The sequence below is a fragment of the Mytilus californianus genome, unplaced genomic scaffold, assembly GCF_021869535.1.
Source record: "Mytilus californianus isolate M0D057914Y unplaced genomic scaffold, xbMytCali1.0.p SCAF_9, whole genome shotgun sequence".
In the NCBI taxonomy this organism is placed as follows: domain Eukaryota; kingdom Metazoa; phylum Mollusca; class Bivalvia; order Mytilida; family Mytilidae; genus Mytilus; species Mytilus californianus.
The window spans coordinates 73,620,942-73,646,224 of NW_026262745.1; the positions used below are offsets into that span (position 1 = coordinate 73,620,942).

General features: G+C 34.0%; 1 protein-coding gene across 2 annotated transcripts; it reads right to left on the reverse strand.

Moving 5' to 3' along the window:
- Positions 1-4,984: 4,984 nt before the first annotated feature.
- On the reverse strand, positions 4,985-21,548 carry LOC127714617 (actin-3-like). 2 transcript variants are annotated; one of them, XM_052220688.1, is made up of 7 exons: positions 21,487-21,548; positions 19,007-19,185; positions 13,947-14,319; positions 12,876-12,983; positions 12,209-12,382; positions 10,997-11,116; positions 4,985-5,420 (listed from the first exon to the last, which is right to left on the reverse strand). In XM_052220688.1, exons 2-7 carry the CDS (start codon positions 19,139-19,141, stop codon positions 5,218-5,220), a joined length of 1,113 nt encoding a protein of 370 aa, XP_052076648.1. In that variant the 5' UTR covers positions 19,142-19,185; positions 21,487-21,548; the 3' UTR covers positions 4,985-5,217. The 2 variants fall into 2 exon arrangements, with proteins under 2 accessions (XP_052076648.1, XP_052076647.1); XM_052220687.1 differs by having other exon boundaries at positions 21,462-21,542.
- Between the last annotated feature and the right edge of the window lie 3,735 nt (positions 21,549-25,283).

A 25,283-nucleotide genomic window follows, 5' to 3' on the forward strand; every position in this document is an offset into this window, starting at 1 on the left:
AGGCATACCAACCGATCCGAGCTTTCATTATGCCATGGCAAAAAACGAAAAACATCGGAAAGACAAACAACAGTACCGAAACCACAATATAGCAATTTAAAGGCTGTAAACACGATCCCACAAAAACGGGGATGGGGTTGGGTGGTTTAAGGGTGGGGTGTGATTTCGGGTGATCCGGAAGGGGTAAGCAAATCCTGCTCCACATGTGGCACCAGTCGTGTTACACGTGTAAGTAAAACCTGGCGATAAGTTTGAATTAGTATGCCACATTCCAGAAGTGTGGTCACGGCATAAGAGAAAAAAATACAAACTAAATACTTACTTTATGATAAATCATAATTCATAATGCAGTTGCATTTTCTTCACAATAATTATTTTCGGGATTCATAATTAAATTCCTAAATGCGAAGTAATTCTGATCTCCTCATTCCATTAACTTATTTCAAACTATTCAACTTAACGAAATTATTATTCTTAAACAGTGGCTTACCTGCCATTAAATAATTTTCAAGATATGAAGTTATCCTTTTTAACTGAAACTCCTAACTGATGTTTCAATTATTAAAAGTTACAAATTTTTTAAAGCGGAAACTTTATTTGTGCTAAACGTACTGTTCGTCGGCTTCTTGATTTTTAGCGGATGACAGTTAAAAGATGAATAACGATTTGTCTAATAAAAGTCATTGATATTCACTAAGGATAGAAAACAAAGAGATATAAACTTAAAAAAAAAAACACAAATAATCTGATGTTAATTTTTAGAAAGCATTTCACACAATTCATAAGTCAAAGTGCATGCAACTGACAACGCAGTGACGAAACAACAAAATGCAACGAAAAGACAAAGAAGTCGAAAAACAAAAACACTTTATAGAAACTTATACCTAACAATACGAACATTACTATGAATTTGGAGTGATTTCGGGTGTTTTGGAAAGTTTCTCCTCTCCTACTAGAGGCACACGTCATGCTAGTAATCGTAAGTTTACATCGGTGATTAGTCTCATACGGTAATGTCTACTTGATTGATAGTAGCAAAATTTATGCAGAAAATTACATGTTTTAAAACCAGTCGTTTTCTTTTTGAAAGATGGAAGACAGTGACGATTGGATTTTCCCATTGTTATTGTAGAATAATGAAATGCTCATACTATTCTGTTACCATTAAGCAGATCACGGTAATTACTTACAAATTCACCCCTACCTCTATACTGCGACCATTTCAGACAATATATGAGGAAATTAATGCTTAAATCTACATTGAATATTTACTCGAAACATTGTTATTCTATAGAAACAAGGTTCATGCATGTCCAACACGTTTGAAGTAAAAAAAATACAAATCGGTCATGAGAATTTATTTCGATTGCCAGTGCAGTGATAGTGTCAAAATGAGTCGACAGACTACTTTTCCTAAAATCCTGTGACGAACATACTACACTTTTAAAACTTAATCATAATAGCAGAAATTATTTTCGTATGATTATGATGTAAGAACTCCGGGTTAACAAAATCGATATAAATATGCATTGTTTTGTTTGAGGAAGTATAATAGTACTAGTTAATGTTCTTGTAAGCAAATAAGTTGTTTTTGTGAATGAAATCGATGTGTGCTATAACAAGGTTTGATTAAACGCACTTTATGACAATACAAGTAAATATGCTAATGAAAGATCGGAAAACGATACCAGTATGTTAAGCAAAATATTTTACTATAAAATAGTTTCCCCCGAAACAATGTTTCATGATTATGTATCATAACAGTTTGTCCCAATCTATGCAAAAATAGATTTGTGAGGGTCTGGGTCGAAAGTCCTTCATTTCTATAATCTCCAATGTTTTAGTTAATTTTTCTCTATTCTTTATATGTTTGGCCTACATTCTCTATTCTTTATATTTAAGCACCCCATTATTCTCTATTCTTATTTATTTGTCCTATTTTTCTCTATTCTTTATCCCCCCTTTTTAACTATTAATCCCTATTCTGTTAACCCATCCTTACCCTCATATATAGTAAAAAAAAATCTCGTTACAGGGAGGTTATACACAGTTACATTCTGTGTACATTGTCATTATTTTAAGAGAATATTTCATTGAAGGATTATCCTGAAATTCTATCATTTTAACATTTTTTGAAAAATATAGTTTTAAAGTGTTTATTTCATTGATGACAACAGAAACATATAATATGATATTATAACGTGATTATTTCTGTATTGGCCTGAGGCGAAGCCGAAGGCCAACACAGCAAGCATCGGACCAATAACAATGCCAATACAGAAATAATCACGTAATGATCTCTTTATCAATTAACTACAGCGTATAACTGTTGGTTTTTTTTTGTGTGTCTTATTTCCATTCGCAACATTTAAGCATGTTTTATCTTGAAATTGAACTATCCAAATCTGAGTTACTCAGTTTCCTTAAATAAGCTGCAATGTAAAGTGATCTGGTGCTGTTTGGGAGTGTCTTCTTTATTTTATAATGATTTGTTAACCCTTTTCGGTAACTATAAAGTGTTACAATACATATTTTGACGTATTATATGTCTCTGATGACAACCAACATATATACTAGTATATATATATATATAATTATAGGTGATTGTCAGTACTTTACTTAAATCTAAACCGTATGGTACGGAGCAATAAACATATGAGCTGCGACGAATATAAATCGACCTTATCAGATATGTACAGTGTCTTTTTGTTGTTGGGATATACAAGTACCCGGCCACGTCCACTCTGTGTTTTTGTTATATGTATTTCTATGTGTATCCATCTGACGAGTTAAGCCTTTTTCGACTAATTTTTATAGTTCGTTCTTATGTTGTACTGTTACAGCACTTTCCATGTTAGAGGGAGGGTTGTGATCCCGCTAACATGTTTAACCCCGCCACATTCTGTATGTATGTGCCTGTCCCAAGTCAGGAGCCTGTTATTCAGTGGTTGGTGTTTGTTGTTATGTCACATATTTGTTTTTCGTTCATTTTATTGTACATAAAATAAGCCGGTAGTTGTCTCGTTTGAATTGTTTTACATTAGTCAGATGGGGAGGGGGGGGGGGGGGGGGGCAATTGTACAGCAATTAAAATTGTGTTATAATCTTGATCACTATAAAAACAAATAACTGTTTCAACAAAGACAAAGAGACCAAGAGCAAGGCATAGTATTAAAACTTGGAGTTTATATATGTCAACCACAAGTACATTAATAATGTACACATAATGCTAATGAAATAAGTACTATGGTACACATTTTGTTTGATTGTGAATATCTGTTCCAAAAAAAAATGTAGTTGTTAAATAAATAGAATTGAAATATCTAAATTTGTAAGGTTTATATGACCATCATATTTTGAGGTCTTTTTGCTATTCTATCATAGAACCAACCAACAAACAATCAATCCATCCAAATCACAATGGTGGTGAACAAAATTTCCAATGACCAACAGAAAAAGATGATGTCTAATCCCTAATACATGTACCTTCTCTTCTTTGCATTGGCTTAAGCATAATCTATTCTTTTCAGTAGATTACATTCTGAGTGTAACATAAATATAAACTAGACAAAGTGGAAATGCTATGCACCTCTTATGCAAGTATAAACTCCAAATATGACAAAGTTCAACTATCTCCTAAAAGAGCAAATATTAATAAAAATCAAAACCCTGACCACATGCACATCTTCAATATATGTTTTAACAGCCAGCAAAGTGAAAACTTCCTAGGATTTAAACTGTAGGAGCAGTTATGCGGAATCATAATATACCCATATTGGGACGGACGGAAGGACGGACGGAAGGACGTACGGACGGACAGGGGTTAAACAATATGCTCACGAACTTTTAGATTGGGGGGGGGGGGGGGGGGGGGGGGGGGGCATAAAAAACAAAATTGCATAAAGACACTCTATAGACAAAGTACATAATATTTATTTTCTCATTTTGTAGGTGATGGAGGGCTGTTTAACGTCCATGGCAAAGTTTAATACATCTTCTGCATATTATTATCCAAAAAGAAAGGAGTACATTTCAATACAGACAACACGTCAACTTGTCCAGATAGCCTGACTTGGATCAGGCACATTCCTAGCTTTTTTAGTTAGTTTTGTTTGTGTGTTTTCGAGTCCCCTTTTTAAACCTTTTTTTTTATTTTGTTAAGCGTTAAACACTCTTCTGAAGACACATATTTGCTATACATACACTGACCGAGCTGTCTAAATAAGTTATCTACAGTGCTCTGGACATTAGGCTATGTATATATATAGGCCAAGTTGTGAGTTTGTATCTTGCTCGTGGTACTAGGTTATTGACTCTTATTCAAATTGACAAGGATTGAAAGTTTTCCTGTCGAGTTTAGGTGCTCCTCTCTGTGAATTCTGGCTTACTACACCCAAAAAAGCCAACTATTAATCAATGCATGCATACATCATTGTGTATTGCATAAACAACAGGAAATAATATTGATACTCCTGTCGGATTTCAAAAGTTACAAGACAGATATTACGTCCATGGAGAGTGATTCAAGTGTTATACTTAATCTATGGTCACATGAGTATAGATATAAGTAGTGGACAGCCATAACATGAGGTTCTGGATTAGGCTGTCCTCATGACTGTATTCATTTTTCAAAGCCATGTTCTCTAATCTTTTCTTTGATATAAAAAAATAAGAAGATGTGGTACGGTTGCTTATAAAATATCAATCCACCAGAGACCAAATGACATAGAAGTTAACAAATTTTACCCATAATTCTCTATTCTATTAATCTAATCCCTATCCTCAGTAAAGTCTTGTGTAATAAATTATGATTGAAATAAATGGGTAAAGTCTCAAAAAGGTGAATAGTTTGGTTTTAATGGCAGGTTTATAATAACCTATGATCTAATTTATGAATAATGTGTGAATATAATTATGAACACGTCATGGGGTAAATTGTCTATGAGACAGAAATATAAAAAAACACATAAAAAGACATCATGTATAAAAGTTGATATAAGGCATTTAATTTATAGACAAAAGAAGACAAAAACAATGATTCAATATCACATTACATTTTTTGCTAGTTTTATGAGTTGAAAATAACGGGTATAATTGCCTTAGTTTTTGAAATGACTGTTGTCAATTTGTTTATTGTTTTGTTCATTGTTGAAGATATTACCCAGAATGCTTTATATTCTGAACCAGTCAGTTCTGGTTATTTTGAGTTTCCATTCGTCAATCTCCCCTATGCACGATTGTTGGTCCATATTCTTCGTATTCCTGTTTGGTTATCCAGTATGTTTGAAATGTGGATAAAGATCCTAAAATAGATCCACCAATCCACACTGAGGATTTACGTTCTGGGTTAGCCATCACTTTCACTTTCATTGTTTTTGGAACAAAAGATTCTATTCCTTTCCTAATTCTCTCAGGAAAACCTGATTAGATAAAAAAAAACACACATTTATTAAGTATTTTATGTACTTAAATGAATTTCTCTAATTCTTCGCCAATTTATCCCTTTCTGCATCCATTGTATAAAAAAAATTAATCAACGTGTGGTTCGTTTGATCTCAGTCCGATTATGACGTCGAATTTTTTTGCTTTCCTCTGAATTTCCTATTGTGACGGCATGAAAAAAGGCGACCATGCCTGATGACGTCACATAGAAAGAACACATCTTTTTGCAGATCATTCGAAAAGAAGGAATAAATTTGCCTGCGTATTGTTTGAAAATCATTAGAGAAACAGATTCCACCACCAAATCTCGTGTAATACGATATTTATCCACTCTCGACAGTTAAATTTTAAATATTTGAAACGCTCGGCAAGCCTCGCGTTTTAAATATGAAAATTTTACTGTCTCGAGTGGATAAATATCGTATCACACTCGATGCAGTGGTAGAATCTATATATATACCTGCACCTGCATGGACATTTGTGCAGAATGTTCTCCAGTTTATAAGCTTCATTAATGGCGTGACTTTCTTTTATAAATAACAAATTCAACTTCTTACAATTTATGAATAATAACATGTACAAGTCCCACGCCATTAGTATTTACGACTGTTTATCAAGGATCATATGTTTTAGTCCTCTTTTTTGTGTGTGTTGATTAGCTGATTTTTCATTATTCTAATGGTTATTCAAGTTTTCTGTATAATTTGCCATTATATTTTTGTATATACAAGCTACCATAAAGGTAAACTTAATTTGACGATAAAAAAGCATTTTCATGGTAATGAAGAAATTACATAGTTTTTATTAATGTGTTTTATTTTATTTTTCGAATCATAATTTTATTGCAAAAGATCCTTTCCACCAAGTTATAGAAAAAATTTAAATACACAGTGATAAAAAATACTGTTGATAGGTCATTATCTTATGATAGACTGTAAATCATATCGAGTCTGATTGTAATTCGCTTTACCTGATGATCACCTACACTCTTTCTTTCATCATAATGGAAAATCTACGTCTAAAATAGACTACATCCTGTCATCAAATAGCAACCTTATCCACTCTATTCAAACTCTCTCTCAAGATGCAATAAATTTATCAGCCCATGTACCAGTCAAGGCTCTTTTAACACTTCAAGCTGACAAGCAAAAACTAAAAAAATCATCAAATTTCAGCAACGAGGTACTGCATAAAACAGAATGGGAAAAATGTGTACCAACAATTTACAGTGAAGCAATGAAAAAATATTTAGACCAAAATAAAAATCGAAAAGTAACAACGGAAGACCAAACAACTAATCTGATAGATGCAATTAAACAAGCTGCAAGGAAAACAATTCCGACAAAAACTCCGCGGCCCAAGACTAAAAGTTTCGCAACATGCAAAAAAGTTGCTAACGATTAGTAAGCAGAAACACAGGATATGGGACCTACATGGAAGAAAGAGAGGTGAAGACACTTGTTTTTTGGAACTGAAGGAAGCAAAAAGAAATGTTAGAAAAAGATTACGGCAAGAGAGAGCAGCTGAATGTAAAGAATTTTATAAAAAACTGGAAAGTGAACCCAACTCTAAAACTTTCTACAGATTAATACGCAGAAATACAAACAGCACTAAAGAACTTGCTACAACCATACTATATGATGATCATGAACTCACCGATCCAGAAGAACAAAGGGAGGCAATGGCAAAATATTTTCAAAATTTAGCAACACCTAAGGACGATCCTGACTTTGATGAAAATTTCCTAAATAACTGCCAATTCCGCTGTGAAATTATAAAAGAAATCTGTAGCTTATCTGATTTCAGTTCAGACAAATTCAACCCCGCCGAAATTTCAGAGGCAATATCAAATCTGAACAATGGAAAGGCATGCGATGAATATGGGCTTTCTGCTGAACATTTCAAATCTGCTGAAGAGGTTGTTGTTCCGTATCTTGTTTCTCTATTTAACCAAATTTTGGCTGAGAAAAAAGTACCAATCCAATTCAAAACCGGTATTCTTAATGCAGTATGCAAGAAAAATAAAGATGACAAAATACTTGATAACTACAGAGGCATCACCGTCTCGTCAATTATTGGAAAAATTTTTGAACATGTTATCCTTAATAGAATACTTCCGAAATTAGATAAACAATCAGAATTACAATTTGGCTTCACAAGTGGCCTCTCACCAGCAATGGCAGCACTACTAGTCTCTGAATCGGAACTTATATCAAAAAATCAAAAATCTAAATTAATTTTTGGACTTCTGGACTCACAAAAGGCATTTGATGTTGTTCATCATGATATTCTTCTCGACAAGTTATTTGACCAAAATATTGATCCAGATATTTTGGAAATCATTTTTGATATGTACAACAACCTTACCTCTAAAGTTAAATGGAAAAACGGATTTAGTAACAGCTTCCCTGTACGGCAAGGAGTCCGCCAAGGAGGAATTCTATCCACCCATTTGTACAAACTGTACATTAACGACCTACTTACAGAACTTGAAGAGAATGGTATGGGCCAGTACATCGGCACAATCTTTACGGGATGTCCAACCTGTGCAGATGATATTATACTTTTGTCATCAACTGAAGAAGAAATGCAATCTATGCTAGATACATCTAAAAGATACTCAGACAAACATAGATACAAGATCCATCAAACCAAAAGCGTTATAATTAATAAATATAGTAACTCAAAAACAACGAAGAGTGAAGTTCAATTCAAACTCGATGATAAAAACATGCCATCAGCTAATCAAGGTACACATCTGGGTATCATAAGAGCAATTAAAGACCAAAATAAAACAAACATCGAGGACAGAATTAGCTTAGCCAGAAGGACAGCCTATTCTCTTATGAACGTTGAAGTACATGGTACAAACGGATTAAACCCTAAAACTTCTTATATGATATACAGAGTATACGTTCTACCAAGGCTACTTTACAGCCTGGAAGTTCTGCCACTAAATAATGGGGACATTAAGTTGCTAAGAGATTTCCACGTGAATTTTTTGAGACAAATACAAGCTCTTCCCTCACGGACAGCAATTTCAGCAGTATACTTACTCTTGGGTGCGCTCCCCATAGAGGCAGAAATTCACAAAAGAGTTCTTAGCCTGTTCCACTCCATCTTTTCATCTAATAACGAGAATCTAAAAAAGGCTCTAGAGAGGCAATATGTCCTGCAAACACATGAACTAACTTTCCTTAACAGAGTAGCAGATCTTTTATACATGTATAATCTTCCTCCATGGACTTATCTGAAAGATCAATTGCCATCAAAGTTATCATGGAAATGCAAGGCAAGAGAAGCAATAAACAACTACTGGAAAGTGAATCTTCAAAGGGACGCCAATAGCAAAACAACACTAAAATTTCTCTGTATCCCTAATTTAGACATTGGAAAACCTCATACTATCTGGAATAGTCTACCACCAAATATTGGCGAACTCAGGAAAGCAACAATAAAAGCAAGGCTATGCACAGGGACATATATATTTCAATCACAGAAAGCTCGTTTCTCAAATATTAACCTTGATGCAACTTGCCCAATTTGTCAACTGGAAGAAGAAGATATCATCCATTTCCTCACTCGCTGTCCCGTTCTGGAAGGCATACGCAGAGAATCTCTAAGTGTTATCAAAAGAATTACCATCAGCAAAATTGGGCTAGGAAACTGGAGTTCCAACTTTCACGAGAGAACTTGTATTGCCCAACTAATTTTGGATTGTCAGCAACTGGCTCTAAACAATATTCTCCCTCATGATAACCTTTTTCTTAATTCAATAGAAGAATTAAGCAGGAACTTATGTTATAGACTCCATCTAAAAAGAGTGTCTTCTCTTAATGTCTAGTTGTCATAAGGTCAGTGTGGTTGTACCGCGCTATACCTTAAACAACTATCTTTCAACTTCATAAAATAAAATAAGGCTTTTTTCTCCAATCTAAGGAATAATCATTTATGCTTCTTCGACAGTACAACTAGGTCAGTGTGGGTGTTCCGCGCTAAACCTAACATCAATCTTTTACACAGAATTAAATGCTACGAAAATCTAAATGTTTAAATCTTCATTTAATTTAGGTTAATATGGCTGTTCCGCGCTATACCTTCAATTGCTTTCTTTAACTCCGTAAAATGAAACAACTGAAACAACGTTTATCTTTAATCTAAAGTCATCATAAAGGTTTTTGGACAGAGCAACTAGGTCAGTGTGGGTGTTCCGCGCTAAACCTATCAATCCTTTACGTAAAATTAAATGCTGAGAAAATCCATGAAATTTTAGAATAACTGGTCAGTGTGGTTGTGCCGCGCTATACCTATAGTTGGAATAAATGTACATGTTTACCGTTAGCTTTAATACCCAGTAGCTTCACATATATATATATATAACAGATAGATAATGGCTATGCATAATTAAATCGCTTAGGACATATAAGCTTATATGCATGATTTTATTGATTTTATATCGCCTAGTAATGCTCATAGACAGATGTAGTAACTCCAGCATGTAGCAGGCAGGAAGCTGAAAACTCGTTATTTTTTACCTTTAAGTAACATTGTTTAGTAAATGTAAAGATTTTTTACTATAATGCATGCCCTGTAAATAATATTCAAAACTTTTTTATTTTTAAAAATTTTATTAATTACTTTTAAACTGTGACCCATTTTTAATGTACATAGAAGTTATTATTAGTATCTTTTCAGGGATTTAACTGTACATAATGTTATTTTTAAATAGTTAGGTATTCACTTAATAATTTTTATAAGGATTAACCAACCTTAATTCAGTAAGGTTGGTGTACTCCAACTATTGGAGGAAGATATAGAGGAAAGAAGACCTGTTTCGATTTATAAGATTATCGAGGTTTTTTTTTATTAACCATCGTTAATTGACAGATGATCTATGCTAGATACTATCTTATTAGTTCTAGATGATACAAAATAAAGCAAAAGTAGTTTACACATGTTGAAATCCCATAAATCCATAAATTTCATACATATATAAATTATTTCGTTTGAATTGTTTTACATTTGTCATTTCGGGGCTTTTAATAGCTGACTATGTGATATGGGCTTTGCTCATTGTTAAAAGCCGTACGGTGACCCATAGTTGTTAATTTCTGTGTCATTTGGTCTCCTGCGGAGAGTTGTCTCATTCGCAATAATACAACATCTTTTATCTCTATATACATATAAACTTAAAAGAATTGAGGGAATCACGTGAACTTAAACAGGAGCGATATCGTCTGCGTCAAAAGGGTGCACGTCTCCGGCTATGCATTATTCAACTGCCATGTGAATCTACACTGAGTCAAAATGTCTCAACGAGGAATAGTACACAACCTGCAGATTAAAAGATCAGACCTCTTTTCTTTACATATAAAGATCTGAAACCCCGAAAAACAGCCAAATGTGAGTTGAGACATGGTATCCCGGTTATCCTATACAGAGAAAAAGTTTTAGAAGTACATATGTAACGCTGTTTTGAACTTTCAATGGTATTTTATGGCAAGGAGTAAATTTTTACCCTGCCCGGAATATACAATCTGCTGCATATACTTACCAGGGAACATAGTAGTTGCTCCTGACAGAATGACATTACATAATAAATCTTTTTTGCAGTCTACGTCTGTTGCATCCAAATTACTCTGCAACAGATCCACTATACCTCCAGATCCTACACCTACAAAAATGCAAATGTTTACAGCAAGTTTAAATAAACCGGCTAAATACAAATATGAAATGAACAAAATATTTGACGGTCTATCATTTTTAAATAAACATAATTAATGTGTATATGCCCCCAAGGGTGACTGGGGAATAGAAATATGGTCACGTGGTATTCTTCCGATCGGCAGTAAAACGCTTGCCAAAGTGGGGCGTCCGTTTGGCTGTGAGGGATGTACAAGTTTGAAGCAACGTTCGGCCAAATGGGGACGTTAAATCCGATGCCGCGTGTAAAGAGGGTCCAACGCTCTTTAAAAGCTAAGAACCATTGCAACAACTCTTTGAGGGGTCTGTAGGTGGCCTGTAAATTTCTGTCCTTATCCAATATTCCATCATTTTCCAGTGGCAGTCCAAATTTCCCCGAGCTATATCCTGGTTGGCCTCTATTACCAGACCTACCTATTGTATTTATTGTTAACTTGTTCTCGTCCTGAACATGCATGAAATATTTGCCACTGGACGTTATGCAGCCAACAATCAATCAATATATGTGTATGTACATAATCCAAAGATCGCAAGTATTCTTAAAACAGTTCAAATCATAATGAATTTACAAGAATATTCATCATGTTGAATGTGAACAGTTATTTGAAGAAAAGGAAACGTGCTTATGTGTCTTAATCTTCCAAATGATTTGACAGAATCTTTATGATAAACTTCAGTAAACAACCATTTCTATTTCATACGGGACAGTCAAAAAGATGAACAGATTTGCATTCTAACGAGCAGACGGACACACAAGCAATATGCACCTACTATGTTAGGCATACAACAGCCGTTGCTCGCACACCTAAATGGTGCGTGCTTGGTGGAGAAGTCAGAACAAGTACATAAGCCGACTATTTGGTATGTGTTTTTCTCATTATTGCTTATATCCAATTCATTTGAACTTTCGTGCATAGTTGTCTCATTGGCAATCATACTTATTTTAATATAATAGTAGATATATCTTTCAACACTCTGTGTCTTTAAATTTAGATCACGGTCCAAGGTTTGACCTATGGCTTTAACCTTTAAGCATTAGCTTATCAATTTACATTATTCTAACCCGGTATAGGTCCAAATAAAGCTTCCGGGCACATAAACCTCTCTTTCCCGATTGTGATTGTGTTTCCATCCGGAAGCTCAAATTTCTCATCGGGAACATTTCCGACCTCTTGGTCACAATCTAAAGCTACATAACACAGCTTTTCTTTCATTTCTCTAACAACCTCCAATTCAGCTGCAAAAAATATACATAAGAAAATTAAATTTGCAAATATATTTTTTATTATTAAACGTTTTGACACCGAAACCGTGTTTCGAAGTATCAGTAGAACATTTATGATAATCATTTTAGTAAAGTAGTATATTATTTATCATAATACACGTACTATAATCATACTGACCCTATCTCGTGCATTTTTAAATAGGTCTGAAGTACCATTTTAAAGTAGGGCCAATTTTCCATGTATTAATTTGTTTCATTCACATAGTCACAATCTGACAAAGCAACATTTATCTTTCAAAAAAGCTGTGCTGTCCGCTGTTCTAAATCGTTTGTTTTTGTTTTGTTGTTTTCTTTTTGCCTTGCTCTCGCTTCTTTTGTTTCTTTTATCTCCCCTTATTAATAAATTCTGATAAAAGTAACTATTTCACCGACGGCCCTTTAAATCTTAGCTCTCTGTTATGTCTACGATTCCCCATTTTCCCTCTTACCCCATTATTTTACTTACAATTATTTACAAAATCATATCCTTTCTCGTGTAGCAATTTTTGCAGATTCAGTGTCAAATCCCGTCCGCCAAAATCAAGTCGTCTTGTAGCCGGCATAATACAGTGCCCTGAATATAACAATTACTTTCAAGTTATTTGTTATCAGAGTTTGCCACAATCTATCCTTTAACTACCCATCCCCCCTTTTTCCTCAACGTCAGAGTTTTTTAACTAGTTAGATTAGATTTATTAGAGAATTTTATGAACATTATTTAAAACTATTGATAATCAACAAAGGTTAAAACTATATTCCGATCATTTAATACATAATTAAAAGGGCTGTTAATCTCGAAGCTTTCTTGTTAAAAGGGTGGATAGATGTCTAACGTTAAGCGGCAAATATTCCCCACTTATCGAGCGCTACAATATATGATTTTGTCATATAATCTGATTCTTGCTTTGAACTAGATTGACACTTAGATGTTAATTGCATGTAGTTGTCTCATTGGCATTGTAATGTAACAGTCGTGGGAATTTATGCCACCCTGACCGAATAAATTACCCCGATTGTGTGAGCCGACCAGTGTTTCATATTTCTCCTAAATGCACGCTGTTCGCTCAGCGGAGAAGCAGTAAATGTAATACATTGCCAATTCATTTTAGGTACTTTTTCATGTTAGGTGTACCTGAGAAGGAGGGAAATACAGTTGAACTTATATTTATATATGTGTGTAAAGTTAATGATGTTCAAACTGTTTTTTTTTTCTTCTTTCGAAGTTTCTATCTATGTATGTAGACCCCTATGCATACTAGACTATTGTTGTTTTATTTTGTTATTGTTCTATTAATGTATTATGTTGCAATATGCTCCCTGTGAATCATTTCAATGGAAATAAAACATCTATACATTTTCTAGTCTTTTCCTTAGATCCTACTCCCCAAACCAATCAAAGTTTTAACAATTTAAGGCATTCATTGGACTATTGTTTTTAGAAGCCGATTAAGATATTTGTTTTTTTCAGACAGCCCAACAACTACCATCAAGCTGTCGCTAAAATATTTAAAAATAATAAAAAAATCTTTGATCGTACCTTCATAAATCGTCATAGCATATGAAACACCGTCTCCTACATCCACAGTGATACCTGAACCACGACCGGAAGCGTATAAAGCAAGTTTGGACGACAAGGCAAGAAAAAAGCCGGCCGTATTAAATTTTTCAAACATCACTTGAACAGTCCTTTCTTTTTGCGTTTTTGGATTTAATGGGGGTTCTGTCATAATTATAGGATGCTCCGCTGGGTCTACCCTCAGTTCGTCATCAAAACAATGCTGCCAAATTTTCTCCATGTCGTCCCAATTCGTGATGATGCCATGTTCTATTGGATAATTCAAATTAAGCACTGAACGTCTGTGCTGAGCCTCGTCACCAACGTAAAACTCCTTATGATCACTGCCAGATACCTACAAGTATAACTTGTAAGATTTGTTCTTGAAAATTTTGATTTCAAAGAGATACAAAGAGGGATATAAAACAAAATGAAGAAAGATGGAGACCATAATGACAATAAAACATATAAAATAAATGTGGATTGTGTTTACATGTGGACACAGATGATGCCCCTGCTTGCATATCATATAGTTATAAAGGGACATAACTGAAGAACGGTAAAAGTGACGCTACCCAAATTTAAACTTGATCTGAGTTTTGTGGTAATAAGCATTGTATGTAAGTCTCATAACATTTGGTTGAGGCAAACTTAAGTTAGAGAACGCAAACTAAAAATTTTCCAATTTTTCCATTTATAAAGGGGAATTACTCTAGAACGGTTTGAGTGACGCCACCAAAATTCAAACTTGATCTGTATTTTGTGGTAATAAGCATTGTGTATAAGTTTCATAACATTTGGTTGAGGCAATCTTAAGTAAGAGAACGGAAACTAAAAATTAGCAATTTTTCCATTATAAAGGGGCATAACTCTAGAACGGTTTGAGTGACGCCACCAAAATTCAAACTTGATCTGTGTTTGGTGGTAATTAGCATTGTGTATAAGTTTCATAACATTTGGTTGAGGCAAACTTAAGAAACAGAACAGAAACTAAACATTTTGCAATTTTTCCATTTATAAAGGGGCATAACTCTAGAACAGTGAGAGGGACGCTACCAAAATTCAGACTTGATCTGTATTTAGTGGTAATAAGCATTGTGTATAAGTTTCATAACATTTGATTGAGGCAAACTTTAGTTAAAGAACGGAAACGAAAAATTAAGCCATTTTTTGCATTTGTAAATGGGCATAACTCTAGAACGGTATAAGTGACGCCACCAAAATTCAAACTTGATCTGTGTTATGTGGTAATAAGCATTGTGTATAAGTTTCATAACATTTGGTTGAGGCAAACTAAAGTTAGAGAACGGAAACCAATTTTGGGACGTACGGACGGACGGACGGACGGACGTATAGACGGACAAGGGTAAAACTTAATGCCCCCTCCGCTACGGCGGGGGCATAAAAACCTTCACAAATTTATGAAAGAGCATGATGTAAGTTGAATCTGGTGCTCAAAGACGGGAAAGCAATTCAGGATCCTACCCAACTATTGGCACCCGTCTTGTGTTGCTGATAGTAGATTACAATTTAATAAAATGCTTCTCTGAGTGCAGCTTGATACGACAGCAGAGGTCGAACCCTGAATAGATGGGGCAAATTTGGATACAATATTCAAGCTTGAATGATACTGTCTGAATTTTGATTGTGATCAAATTTTTGACATTATATAGGTTTCTGACACAAAATAAATGTGGTTGAAGAACTTACAAATCTATTGCGCAATACTGTGCAATTGAAGATTTCCTTGAAACTTTACAAAAATTTGAAATTTGAAAATTTTTGAAAAAAATATGAATTCCTTAAAAAATTGGAAAAAATCCCCCCCAAAACTTTTGGAACCCCCCCCCCCCCCCCCCTTGCAGCAATTACCCCAAGACTCAATCCAATTCTTTCCTTTGTAATATGGAACCTTGGAGTACAATTTCAGAGAGATCAATACACTTAAACAAGTAATTGTTTGGAAACTAGAAAAATGCCCTTTTTCCCCTTATTCCTACATGTTAGGGGCAATTATCCCAAACTCAATCCCAGCCTTCCCTTTGTGATATGGAATCTTGTGGTACAATGTCAGAGAGATCCATACACTTACACACAAGTTATTGCCCGGAAACTACAACAATTGTTGTTTTTGGTCCCTTTTAGGCCCTTAATTCCTAAACTGTTGTACCCATAACCCCTTATATGAATCCCAACCTTCTACTTGTGGTATCAAACATTGTGGTACAATTTCAGAGCAATCGAAATACTTATACACAAGTTATTATTTTGAAACTAGAAAAATGCTTGTTTTGGGCCCCTAATGCCTAAACGGTTGGGACCATTATCCCCAAAATCAATCCCAGCTTTCCTTTTGTGGTATTGAGCCTTCTTAAAAAATTTCATAGATATCCATTCACTTAAACTAAAGTTATTGTCCGGAAACCAATGTATCTTCGGACGACGATGCAGACGACGCAGACGACGACATCATACTATTAAACGATCCCAAAAAAATTTTTGCGGTGGTAAAAAAATATATCCAGTAATAAATGGTTATTATAATGCTCATGCACGGAAGAAAACACATTCTTAAATACAATTACAAAATAAAATAATATTAATATGAAGTATTGTTTAAATTTGAAAAAAGAAGGCAAAATAAAAAACTAGCATTTCTGTGTTTAAAAACACAACACTTTATCAATAATCGTGAGTTATATATAAAATAAATATTGAATTTTCAGGGCTAACGTTTAAAAGAACGCTGATTAAATTTCCATTAATCTAAGTAAAGTCATTTTAAAAATGAATAAAATGCTCCGCAGGGCGCAGCTTGATACGACCGCAGAGGTCGAACCCTGAACAGTTGGGGCAAGTATGGACACAACATTCAAGCTTGATACAGCTCTGAATTTGGATTGTGATTAAATATTTGACACAGCATAGGTTTCTAACACAGAATGAATGTGATCTAAGAACTTAAAAATTTTAAATTGGACATTCACCTATAATGGTCCAATATCCAAAATCTAAATACATGGTTAAATTCAGCATATCAAAGAACCCCAAGAATTCAATTTTTGATGAAATCAAACAAAGTTTAATTTTGGACCCTTTTGACCTCAATGTGGACAAAGTTGATAACGGGGCCCAAAAATCAAAAATCTAAATACATGGTTAGATTCAGCATATCAAAGAACCCCATATATTCAATTTTTGTTGAAATCAAACAAAGTTTAATTTTGGACCCCGATTTGGACCAACTTGAAAACTGGGCCCATAATCAAAAATCTAAATACATGTTTAGATTCAGCATATCAAAGAACCCTAAGAATTCAATTTTTGTTAAAATCAAACTTAGTTTAATTTTGGACCCTTTGGACCTTAATGTAGACCAATTTGAAAACGGAACCAAAAATTAAGAATCTAAATACACGGTTAGATTCGGCATATCAAAGAACCCCAATAATTTAATTTTTGATGAAATCAAACAAAGTTGAATTTTGGACCCTTTGGACCTCAATGTGGACCAATTTAAGAACGGGGCCCAAAATCCAAAAACTTAATACACGGTTAGATTCAGCAAATTAAAGAACCCCAAGAATTCAAGAATAAAACCCCATTGAAATTGGTAAAGAAATAAGAAATTTATACGAAGTATCATCTTTTGCACAATACTGTGCAATTGAATATTTCTTGCTATTGCGCAATACTGCACAATTGACAATTTCTTGCTATTGCGCAATATTGTGCTATTGGATATTTCTTGCTATTGCGCAATACTGTGCAATTGAAGATTTCTTGCTATTGCGCAATACTGTGCAATTGAAAATTTCTTGCTATTGCACAATACTTATTATATAATAATTTACACATCCTGTTTGGTGTGTACCTCCTACCAGATCATTATTATTTGCTTTTAAATATAAATCAGAAATAACCAACTTAAAATAGAAAATTTTAAAAGAAAAAAAAAAGGAAAAAAAGAAAAAAAAGGAACCCCCCCCCCCCCAAATTTTTTGAACCCCCTTATGATTCATCACCCCCAAACTCAATCTCAGCCTTCCCTTTGTGGTATGGTACCTTGCAGTACAATTTCAGAGAGATCCATACACTTGAACACAAGTTATTGTCTGGAAACTAGAAAAATGTGTTTTTTGGCCCCTTTTTGGCCCCCAATTCCTAAACGTTTCGGGCAATTACCCCCAAACTCAATTCTAGCTATCCCTTTGTGATATGGAACCTTGTAGTACAATTTCAGAAATATCCATACACTTACACACAAGTTATTGTCATGAAACTAGAAAAATGCTTGTTTTTTTGCCCCTTTTTTGGCCCCTAATTCCTAAAATTTTGAGGCAATTACCCCCAAAATCAATCCCAGCATTCCCTGTGTGATATGGAACCTTGTGGTACAATTTCAGAGAGATCCATACACTTGAACACAAGTTATTGTCTGAAAACTGGAAAAATGCTTATTTTTGGCCCCTTTTTGGCCCCTTCTTCCTAAACGTTTCGGGCAATTACCCCCAAACTCAATTCCAGCTTTCCCTTTGTGATATGGAACCTTGTAGTACAATTTCAGAAAGATCCATACACTTTCACACAAGTTATTGTCATGAAACTAGAAAAATGCTTGTTTTTTGCCCCTTTTTTTGCCCCTAATTCCTAATATTTTGAGGAAATTACCCCCAAAATCAATCCCAGCATTCCCTTCGTGATATGGAACCTTGTGGTACAATGTCAGAGAGATCCATACACTAACACACAAGTTATGTCTGGAAGTTACAAAAATGCTTATTTTTGGCCCCTTTTTGGCCCCTAATTCCTTAACTGTTGGTACCATAACCCCCAAAATCAATCCCAACCTTTCTTTTGTGGTATTGAACCTTATGGTAAAATGTCATAGAGATCCATTCACTTAAACTAAAGTTAGAGTGCGAAAACCAAAGTGTCTTCGGACGACGCCGGACGACGCCAGACGACGACGACGACGACGACGACGACGCCAACGTCATACCAATATACGACCGCAAAAATTTTTGCGGTCGTATAAAAACCTGATATGCTGGGCGACCAGGTCGTCCAACTACGGTCGAGAAAACAGATCTATGGCAATCATCTCCGGCAAACCCCGCCTTGATTTTATAAGAACCGTTGTCGATTACGACAGCAGCTACGTCATCATCTGCCATGATATAACTTGTGTACACCAGCTCACATTACAGTATGCATTTGCCTGTAAGAAATTCAATTGTTATCATAACATACATCTTCGCTAGCCAAGGGTTACGATCCATTCTCCTCCTCTCCTCCACTACACAGAGGAGGGGAATGGATCGTAACTATTGGCTATCCCAGATGCAAAACATAATACATTTATCCATAATGGTACAAGTATTTCATAGACTTAAAATTATCGATGATCCATGCAAATAAGGTCATGGTCAGATGACCCCTGCCAGACAGAGTAAATGAGATAATGGTCAGATGAATGACCCCTGCCATACAGTCATGAACACAATTACTACCACACCAGGCACCAGCAATAGTAAGCCAACGGCCATTACCGCGAAACAAACTTATTACGAACATTAAACATTGACCAAAGAGTCATAAATAAGGTCAATTTCAGATGAAATCTGTCAGACAACATGTTCACCATGCACTCATTCAATACACTAATTATAAATGAACGTATTGCGGCATGCCTTTAGCGTATGAGAAACAGATATAACCATGGAATCTTAGCATTCAATAAGGAATCATGAAAACGAGGTCAAGGTCAGTTATACCCTGCTAGACAGACAAATATACCTTACAAATATTCCAAACATAAAATAAAGTTGGTCGATTGCTTATAGTATTTGATTAACATACACAAGCATAAAATCTTAACATTGATCAATGAACCATGAAAATGAAGTGCCTGCAAGTCAGACAGGTACACGGCCTTACGATCATTCCATACACAATGTATAGTTGACCTTATGATTACTTATAGTACCTGAGATACGGACTTGACCATCAAACGTAACCTTGATCACTGATCCGTGAAATGAGGTCGATGTCAGGTCATGAACCCCGTCTGGCAGACATGTAGACCTTGCAAGGATCCCATAAAGGGGGTACAAGATGTAAGTTTTTACAAATTATAATTTGTACAGGGTGTTTGTACAAGTTATATGTGTTCTGACACATACTTTCTTGTACCAGGTGATGAAGGTTTGTCTTCTTAATGTATCAGTCAAATGTTTTAAAATCAAATTTATATACTTCAACCTAAAATTTAGTGCTATTCTCCTTGTCCTCAAACTGGAAATGAGGATACCTGAATGGTTTAAATTCTAATTTTATTTTTGCCCTTATAACAAAATCATATACATAAAAAGTCTTTTTGTGGTCTTATAACGTTTATTGTATCAATGCTCAGTATTAGACGGTATCATGTTGTTTTGAAAATATGACAGAAATATTCGAAACAAAAGACTGTGTGCTAGCTTGCATCATCTATTTGTGTTCAGCGGTTCATAAAACACTGATAATTTGAACAAAAAATCTGTACAAATTATAATTTGTACAACATTACAACTTGTACACAACATATACACAAAATAAAGTTATCCAATAACTCATACTAAGTGAATATTTCACATAAAAAGAGATACAATATTTTTCAAGCAGTCACTGAACCATGAAATTGAGAACAAACGGCATATGAAAGACGGAAATATGTAACAAAAAGGCATCCCGGCACTTCAAGGTATGACGCATATTATTCGATACTTCTTTTAACCCTAACCGTTGAACGATAATCCTCTCCAAGTTTCCCAATATTCCATGAAGGTTTGACAAATTTATCGATGTCTAAAAAAAATAAGTAACTTCAGACTGCAGGTACATAAGTGTATGAGGGATACAAAAAAATCACACAATTGAATTTTTTTCTCAGCATCCGTCATGATTATCTGGACAGTAGTCGAAGTAACTGTAAAAACACTAACTCCATCTTCAATATAGGTATAATAATTGACAAATGAAAAAAAAAATCTCTAGTTGTTATCTAACAATTATACAAAAACTTTTTTCAAAACTTCAAATAATTATTTGGAGAATATAAAATGTATTTGTACTTGCAACGAAACAGGAAAAAAGCTCGGCGAGCCTCGCTTTTCTCTAGCTGTCTCTAAAGCTCCACTGATTCCTTCACTGTTCGAATATTGTATATTTATATTATAAAATTAAGTTAAACCGCTTGCCCAGGAATCTAAATAAAAGGCCAAATAAACTACATTTACACGGGGACTATTATACAGTTTTACTAATATAGATCATCAGACATGTCGCTGCCTTACACGAGACGAAATTAATCGAAAATGTTGTGTTAAACTGGCTTTCCATATTAAAAATAGCATTATCAAGGAAACGAGACATTTTAATTTTCACTAATACAACAGAAAAAATTATGTAATACAATTAAATATATTGTTTAACGACTATGATGATCTAATATACCAGTCTCAAAATACAGTAACATTACCGTTCCCAGTTTAGGAAACTTGTGTACGACGGCAATCCCGTCGCCATTACAATCCCATCAAGTTATAAATAAATGTTATTTATGGTTATTTATAGATAAGAAAATCCAGGTATATTTTGAGGGTCTGCATAGGGATAACAAAAATTGGGAATAATGGTCAAGCAAAAAATGAATAGAAAATGACATTTAAAAATAACAGAAAAGAGTTAACGAATGTCTGTGTAGATTTAAAAAAAAGTAGTTGATCATACAATACCGACTGATTACTGAAATTAAGAAACGTATATAACAGGCAAATAATGTTCACGATTTATAACTGAATATGCGTTATTTTTAACGACGAAAAAATAAAATAAAAGGATTTATTGAAATGAAGAGGCCCCCATCCAGACCTTGTATTACGTTGAGGATGAAAACTTAACATTGAGGAATGAGCGGGGAAATGGATGTCTTTTTTAATTAACTGATTCTTCCGCTACTATGCTCATTTTAATATGGAGAGTCATTAAATTTGTGATGTTTTTTTAAACCAAGCGAGGTGTAAAATGCTGACAAATATAATTCACATCATTGGAGCATAGATCATGGCATGGTATAAATTATAAATATTTTGTTTCTTTTAGGAAAAATTGGAACTTTTCTACTTTAAAGCGGACCAATGATACACGAAAGGCAGACATTTTGAATTCATGAAGCCAAAACGTTACAAGACAAAAGAAAAAAAAACAAGTGCATTTAAACTTACTTCTAGAAAGATTTTATTTCATCGCATAGTTAACAATTACTACACAAAAGTCATTTTTTATCTCCGGAATTAAAATGCGTTTAAAATCAAAAAGAAAGTTTTGTGAATATCAAAATGACGAATACAGTTGTGCCAATAATTTTAAGAGATTTTTTTGAACTTTTAACAATATGTATTGACTGAGAATTCGAAGAAAGACCGAGAAAAAAGGATATTCAATGTATTTGATATATCTCAAAACTATAAGTTCACTATATAACCGTGAGGCTCTTTTGACAACAAAACTTATCGTAAACTTTTATTGTAACTGTACATTTATATACTGGAACGTTCATGACTGCCCAGAATTTTTGTGTGTATAATTTTAAATGACACAAGTCGCAGGTGCTTTTATCATTTAAAACATTGAAATCGACTGAATAAATATTGCAAAAAAATCACGATTGTGTCAAAGTACATTCACAGGCGTCTGTTATATTTGGATAACTATTAATTTTGGAGTCATAAAAAAATCAATCCAATTCATAAGAAGCTAAACGAAAACTGTTACTTATAAAAGTATTACTCATAATAAAGGTACAGAAAATGATATGCAAAAATGATGTAATATAATCTTTATTGCAAAATTACACCCATAAGGGTCAAGTAATACAAACAATTATACATTTTAAATACAATGCAATACAATGTAATACAATACAATATAATAGAACATATTTTAAGAGTTCAATTTTAAATTCATGTAAAAAACACAATCATAAGCTTGTCTGACATGGGTCTGACCCCCTCAGTTCTAAAGACTGCTTAATAAAGACTCCAATATGACAAACAAGTTCAGGGATGGGGTTTAGAATGTGTTTTAGTTTATTAAATGCATCAAGATGTTGAAATAATGGTACATAAACTTTTAGATAAGCAAAAAAATTGGAACGCAATGATATGTTAATGTTACAATACAAAAAGAAATGAAATTCGTCATCTAGGACTCCACATTTTTTACATAATCTTTGTGCTCTTTGAATGTTTCTGTACCTTCCCAATTCAATGCCTAGGGAATGATCACTGAGTCTAAATTTTGAGAGAAACTGCCTATGTATAAAATTATTACAATTTAAATATTCCTCAGACTGACAATTAGTTTTTAATTTCCCATAGAGACAAAGTTTGGATGAGGAATCCAATTTTGAAAGTTTATTAAAAGTAGTTTTTTCATATTCCTCTGAAACACACTTTTTAATATTACATTTTAACACGTTTTTTGATTGTTTAAAAGGTACATTAATATTAGAGTAATTTCCTGGGTTTATTTTCATATCTTTAAAAGTTTTATCTGCAAATGAGTACCAAGAATAAATTCCTGCGGAATGTAAATTTATGTTTGTTTGTAGAGATTCTTTAACCAGGGGATTAATATCATTACAGTTTATTCTATAAAAATACATGAGTGTTTGAGTTTTTATATAAGAGTCCAAAGAAAATCTACATAATTCTGATCTAGCACCTATGTTAGTGGCTGTCTTTTTCAATCCTAATACTGCTTTACAAAATTTAGAATGAATCTTCTCAAAAGGATATTTTTCTGCTAATGCAAGAGTATCACAAAAAGTATTATTTACATCAGCTCTATTAGATGCCCTAAAAGCTGACTGAAAATTATCCATAAACCAAATTTCAGAGTTGTATGTCAAAATAGGTCTTATAAGAGTATCAAATAATTTACATGACAAATTAGTGGGAACAAAATTAAAATTGAACATATATTTTCTCAATAAAAATAAAACTTCAATACCTTTTTTAGACAGTTTTTCAGTAGTTTTTGTAAAATTTCCCCTATAGTTAATATACAAGTAATAGAATAATAGAAAGGTTCTCAAATTTTAATACATTTGAGTGACATGAAAAATATAAGGGTAAATACAATTTCCTTTCGTTTTTCAGTGCAGGACATTCTAAAATATAATGATATTCGTCTCCTATCCCTGATCTGTCGCAAAGTGTGCATTTTCACTCTGATCTTTCTACATGTGTCCATCAAGTGTCAATGGAACTAACTGCCTATGACCGATTTGTATGTTTTTCTTCAGGGGTGTTGGACATGTAACTTATATTAATATAATATTGATTGATTGATTGTTGGTGTTTTAACGCCACTTTTAAGCAACTCATTTTGGCTATTTCGTGGCGGATAGTTTTTATTGGCGGAGAAAGCCGGAGTTCCCGGAGAAAACCACCAACCTTCGATAGGAAACTGACAATCCTGGTCAATTAAGATTGGAGTCGAGTGCACCTGCACGAGCGGGGTTCGAACTCACAAGCTCAGTGTTGACTGGCTAGTGATTACAGTAGTAGAACTACCACCGAGGCCCCTTTCAATATAATAAGAATGTTCGCTCATGCATTTCGTTTAGAGTATCATATGAATAATAATTCATTTCCTTAACGACACACAAAAGGAATGCATCGCAGTTGAGGAGTGGGGTTTATACGTCCCTTAGTCATAAGAAATATTCGATGCTTTTTTCATAAACCACGTACAAATGAGTTTCCAGAAATTTGACTTCAAGCTGCATATACACATTACTACATCGTGTGATGCATTTCCACGTTCATCACTCTTACAATATTCCTGTCTGTTTATATATTCTGAAATATGTCGGCCATATATATATATATATATATAGAGATTTGTAGCATTTTTTTCTTTTTCTTATAAACTTCGAATTACAAATTACTAGAAATAAGTACCAAGCTTCGTTTAACCATACTTTACCGTTTAGTGTGTTTTCAGATCCATCGATTATGATGTTTATTTTTTTTTTATTTTTTTTTTTGCATAAACGCTTGTATTATTTCTGTATTTTTAGCACTACCACTGTCTGCTTCTCTTTTAAAAAGTAGACGGATAGTTTTGAAAAACTAGTATTTAGATTTGCATACTCATGTTGCTGTCTATCAATTATTAGACATCGCCGAGTTCAAACGTACGATTACCAGCATGGCATGTGTCTAGCGGCGCAGGAGCTGCATCCCTTTTGAACAGCAACAGATGAGG

Coding starts and splice junctions, on each gene's coding strand:
- LOC127714617 (XM_052220688.1), bottom strand. CDS start 19,141: ATGGCAGATGATGACGTAGCTGCTGTCGTAATCGACAACGGTTCTTAT. Junction 14,320..19,006: donor CTGGTCGCCCAGCATATCAG/GTTTTTATACGA, acceptor TTATACTTGTAG/GTATCTGGCAGTGATCATAA. Junction 5,421..10,996: donor AGCAACTACTATGTTCCCTG/GTAAGTATATGC, acceptor TTATCTAATCAG/GTTTTCCTGAGAGAATTAGG.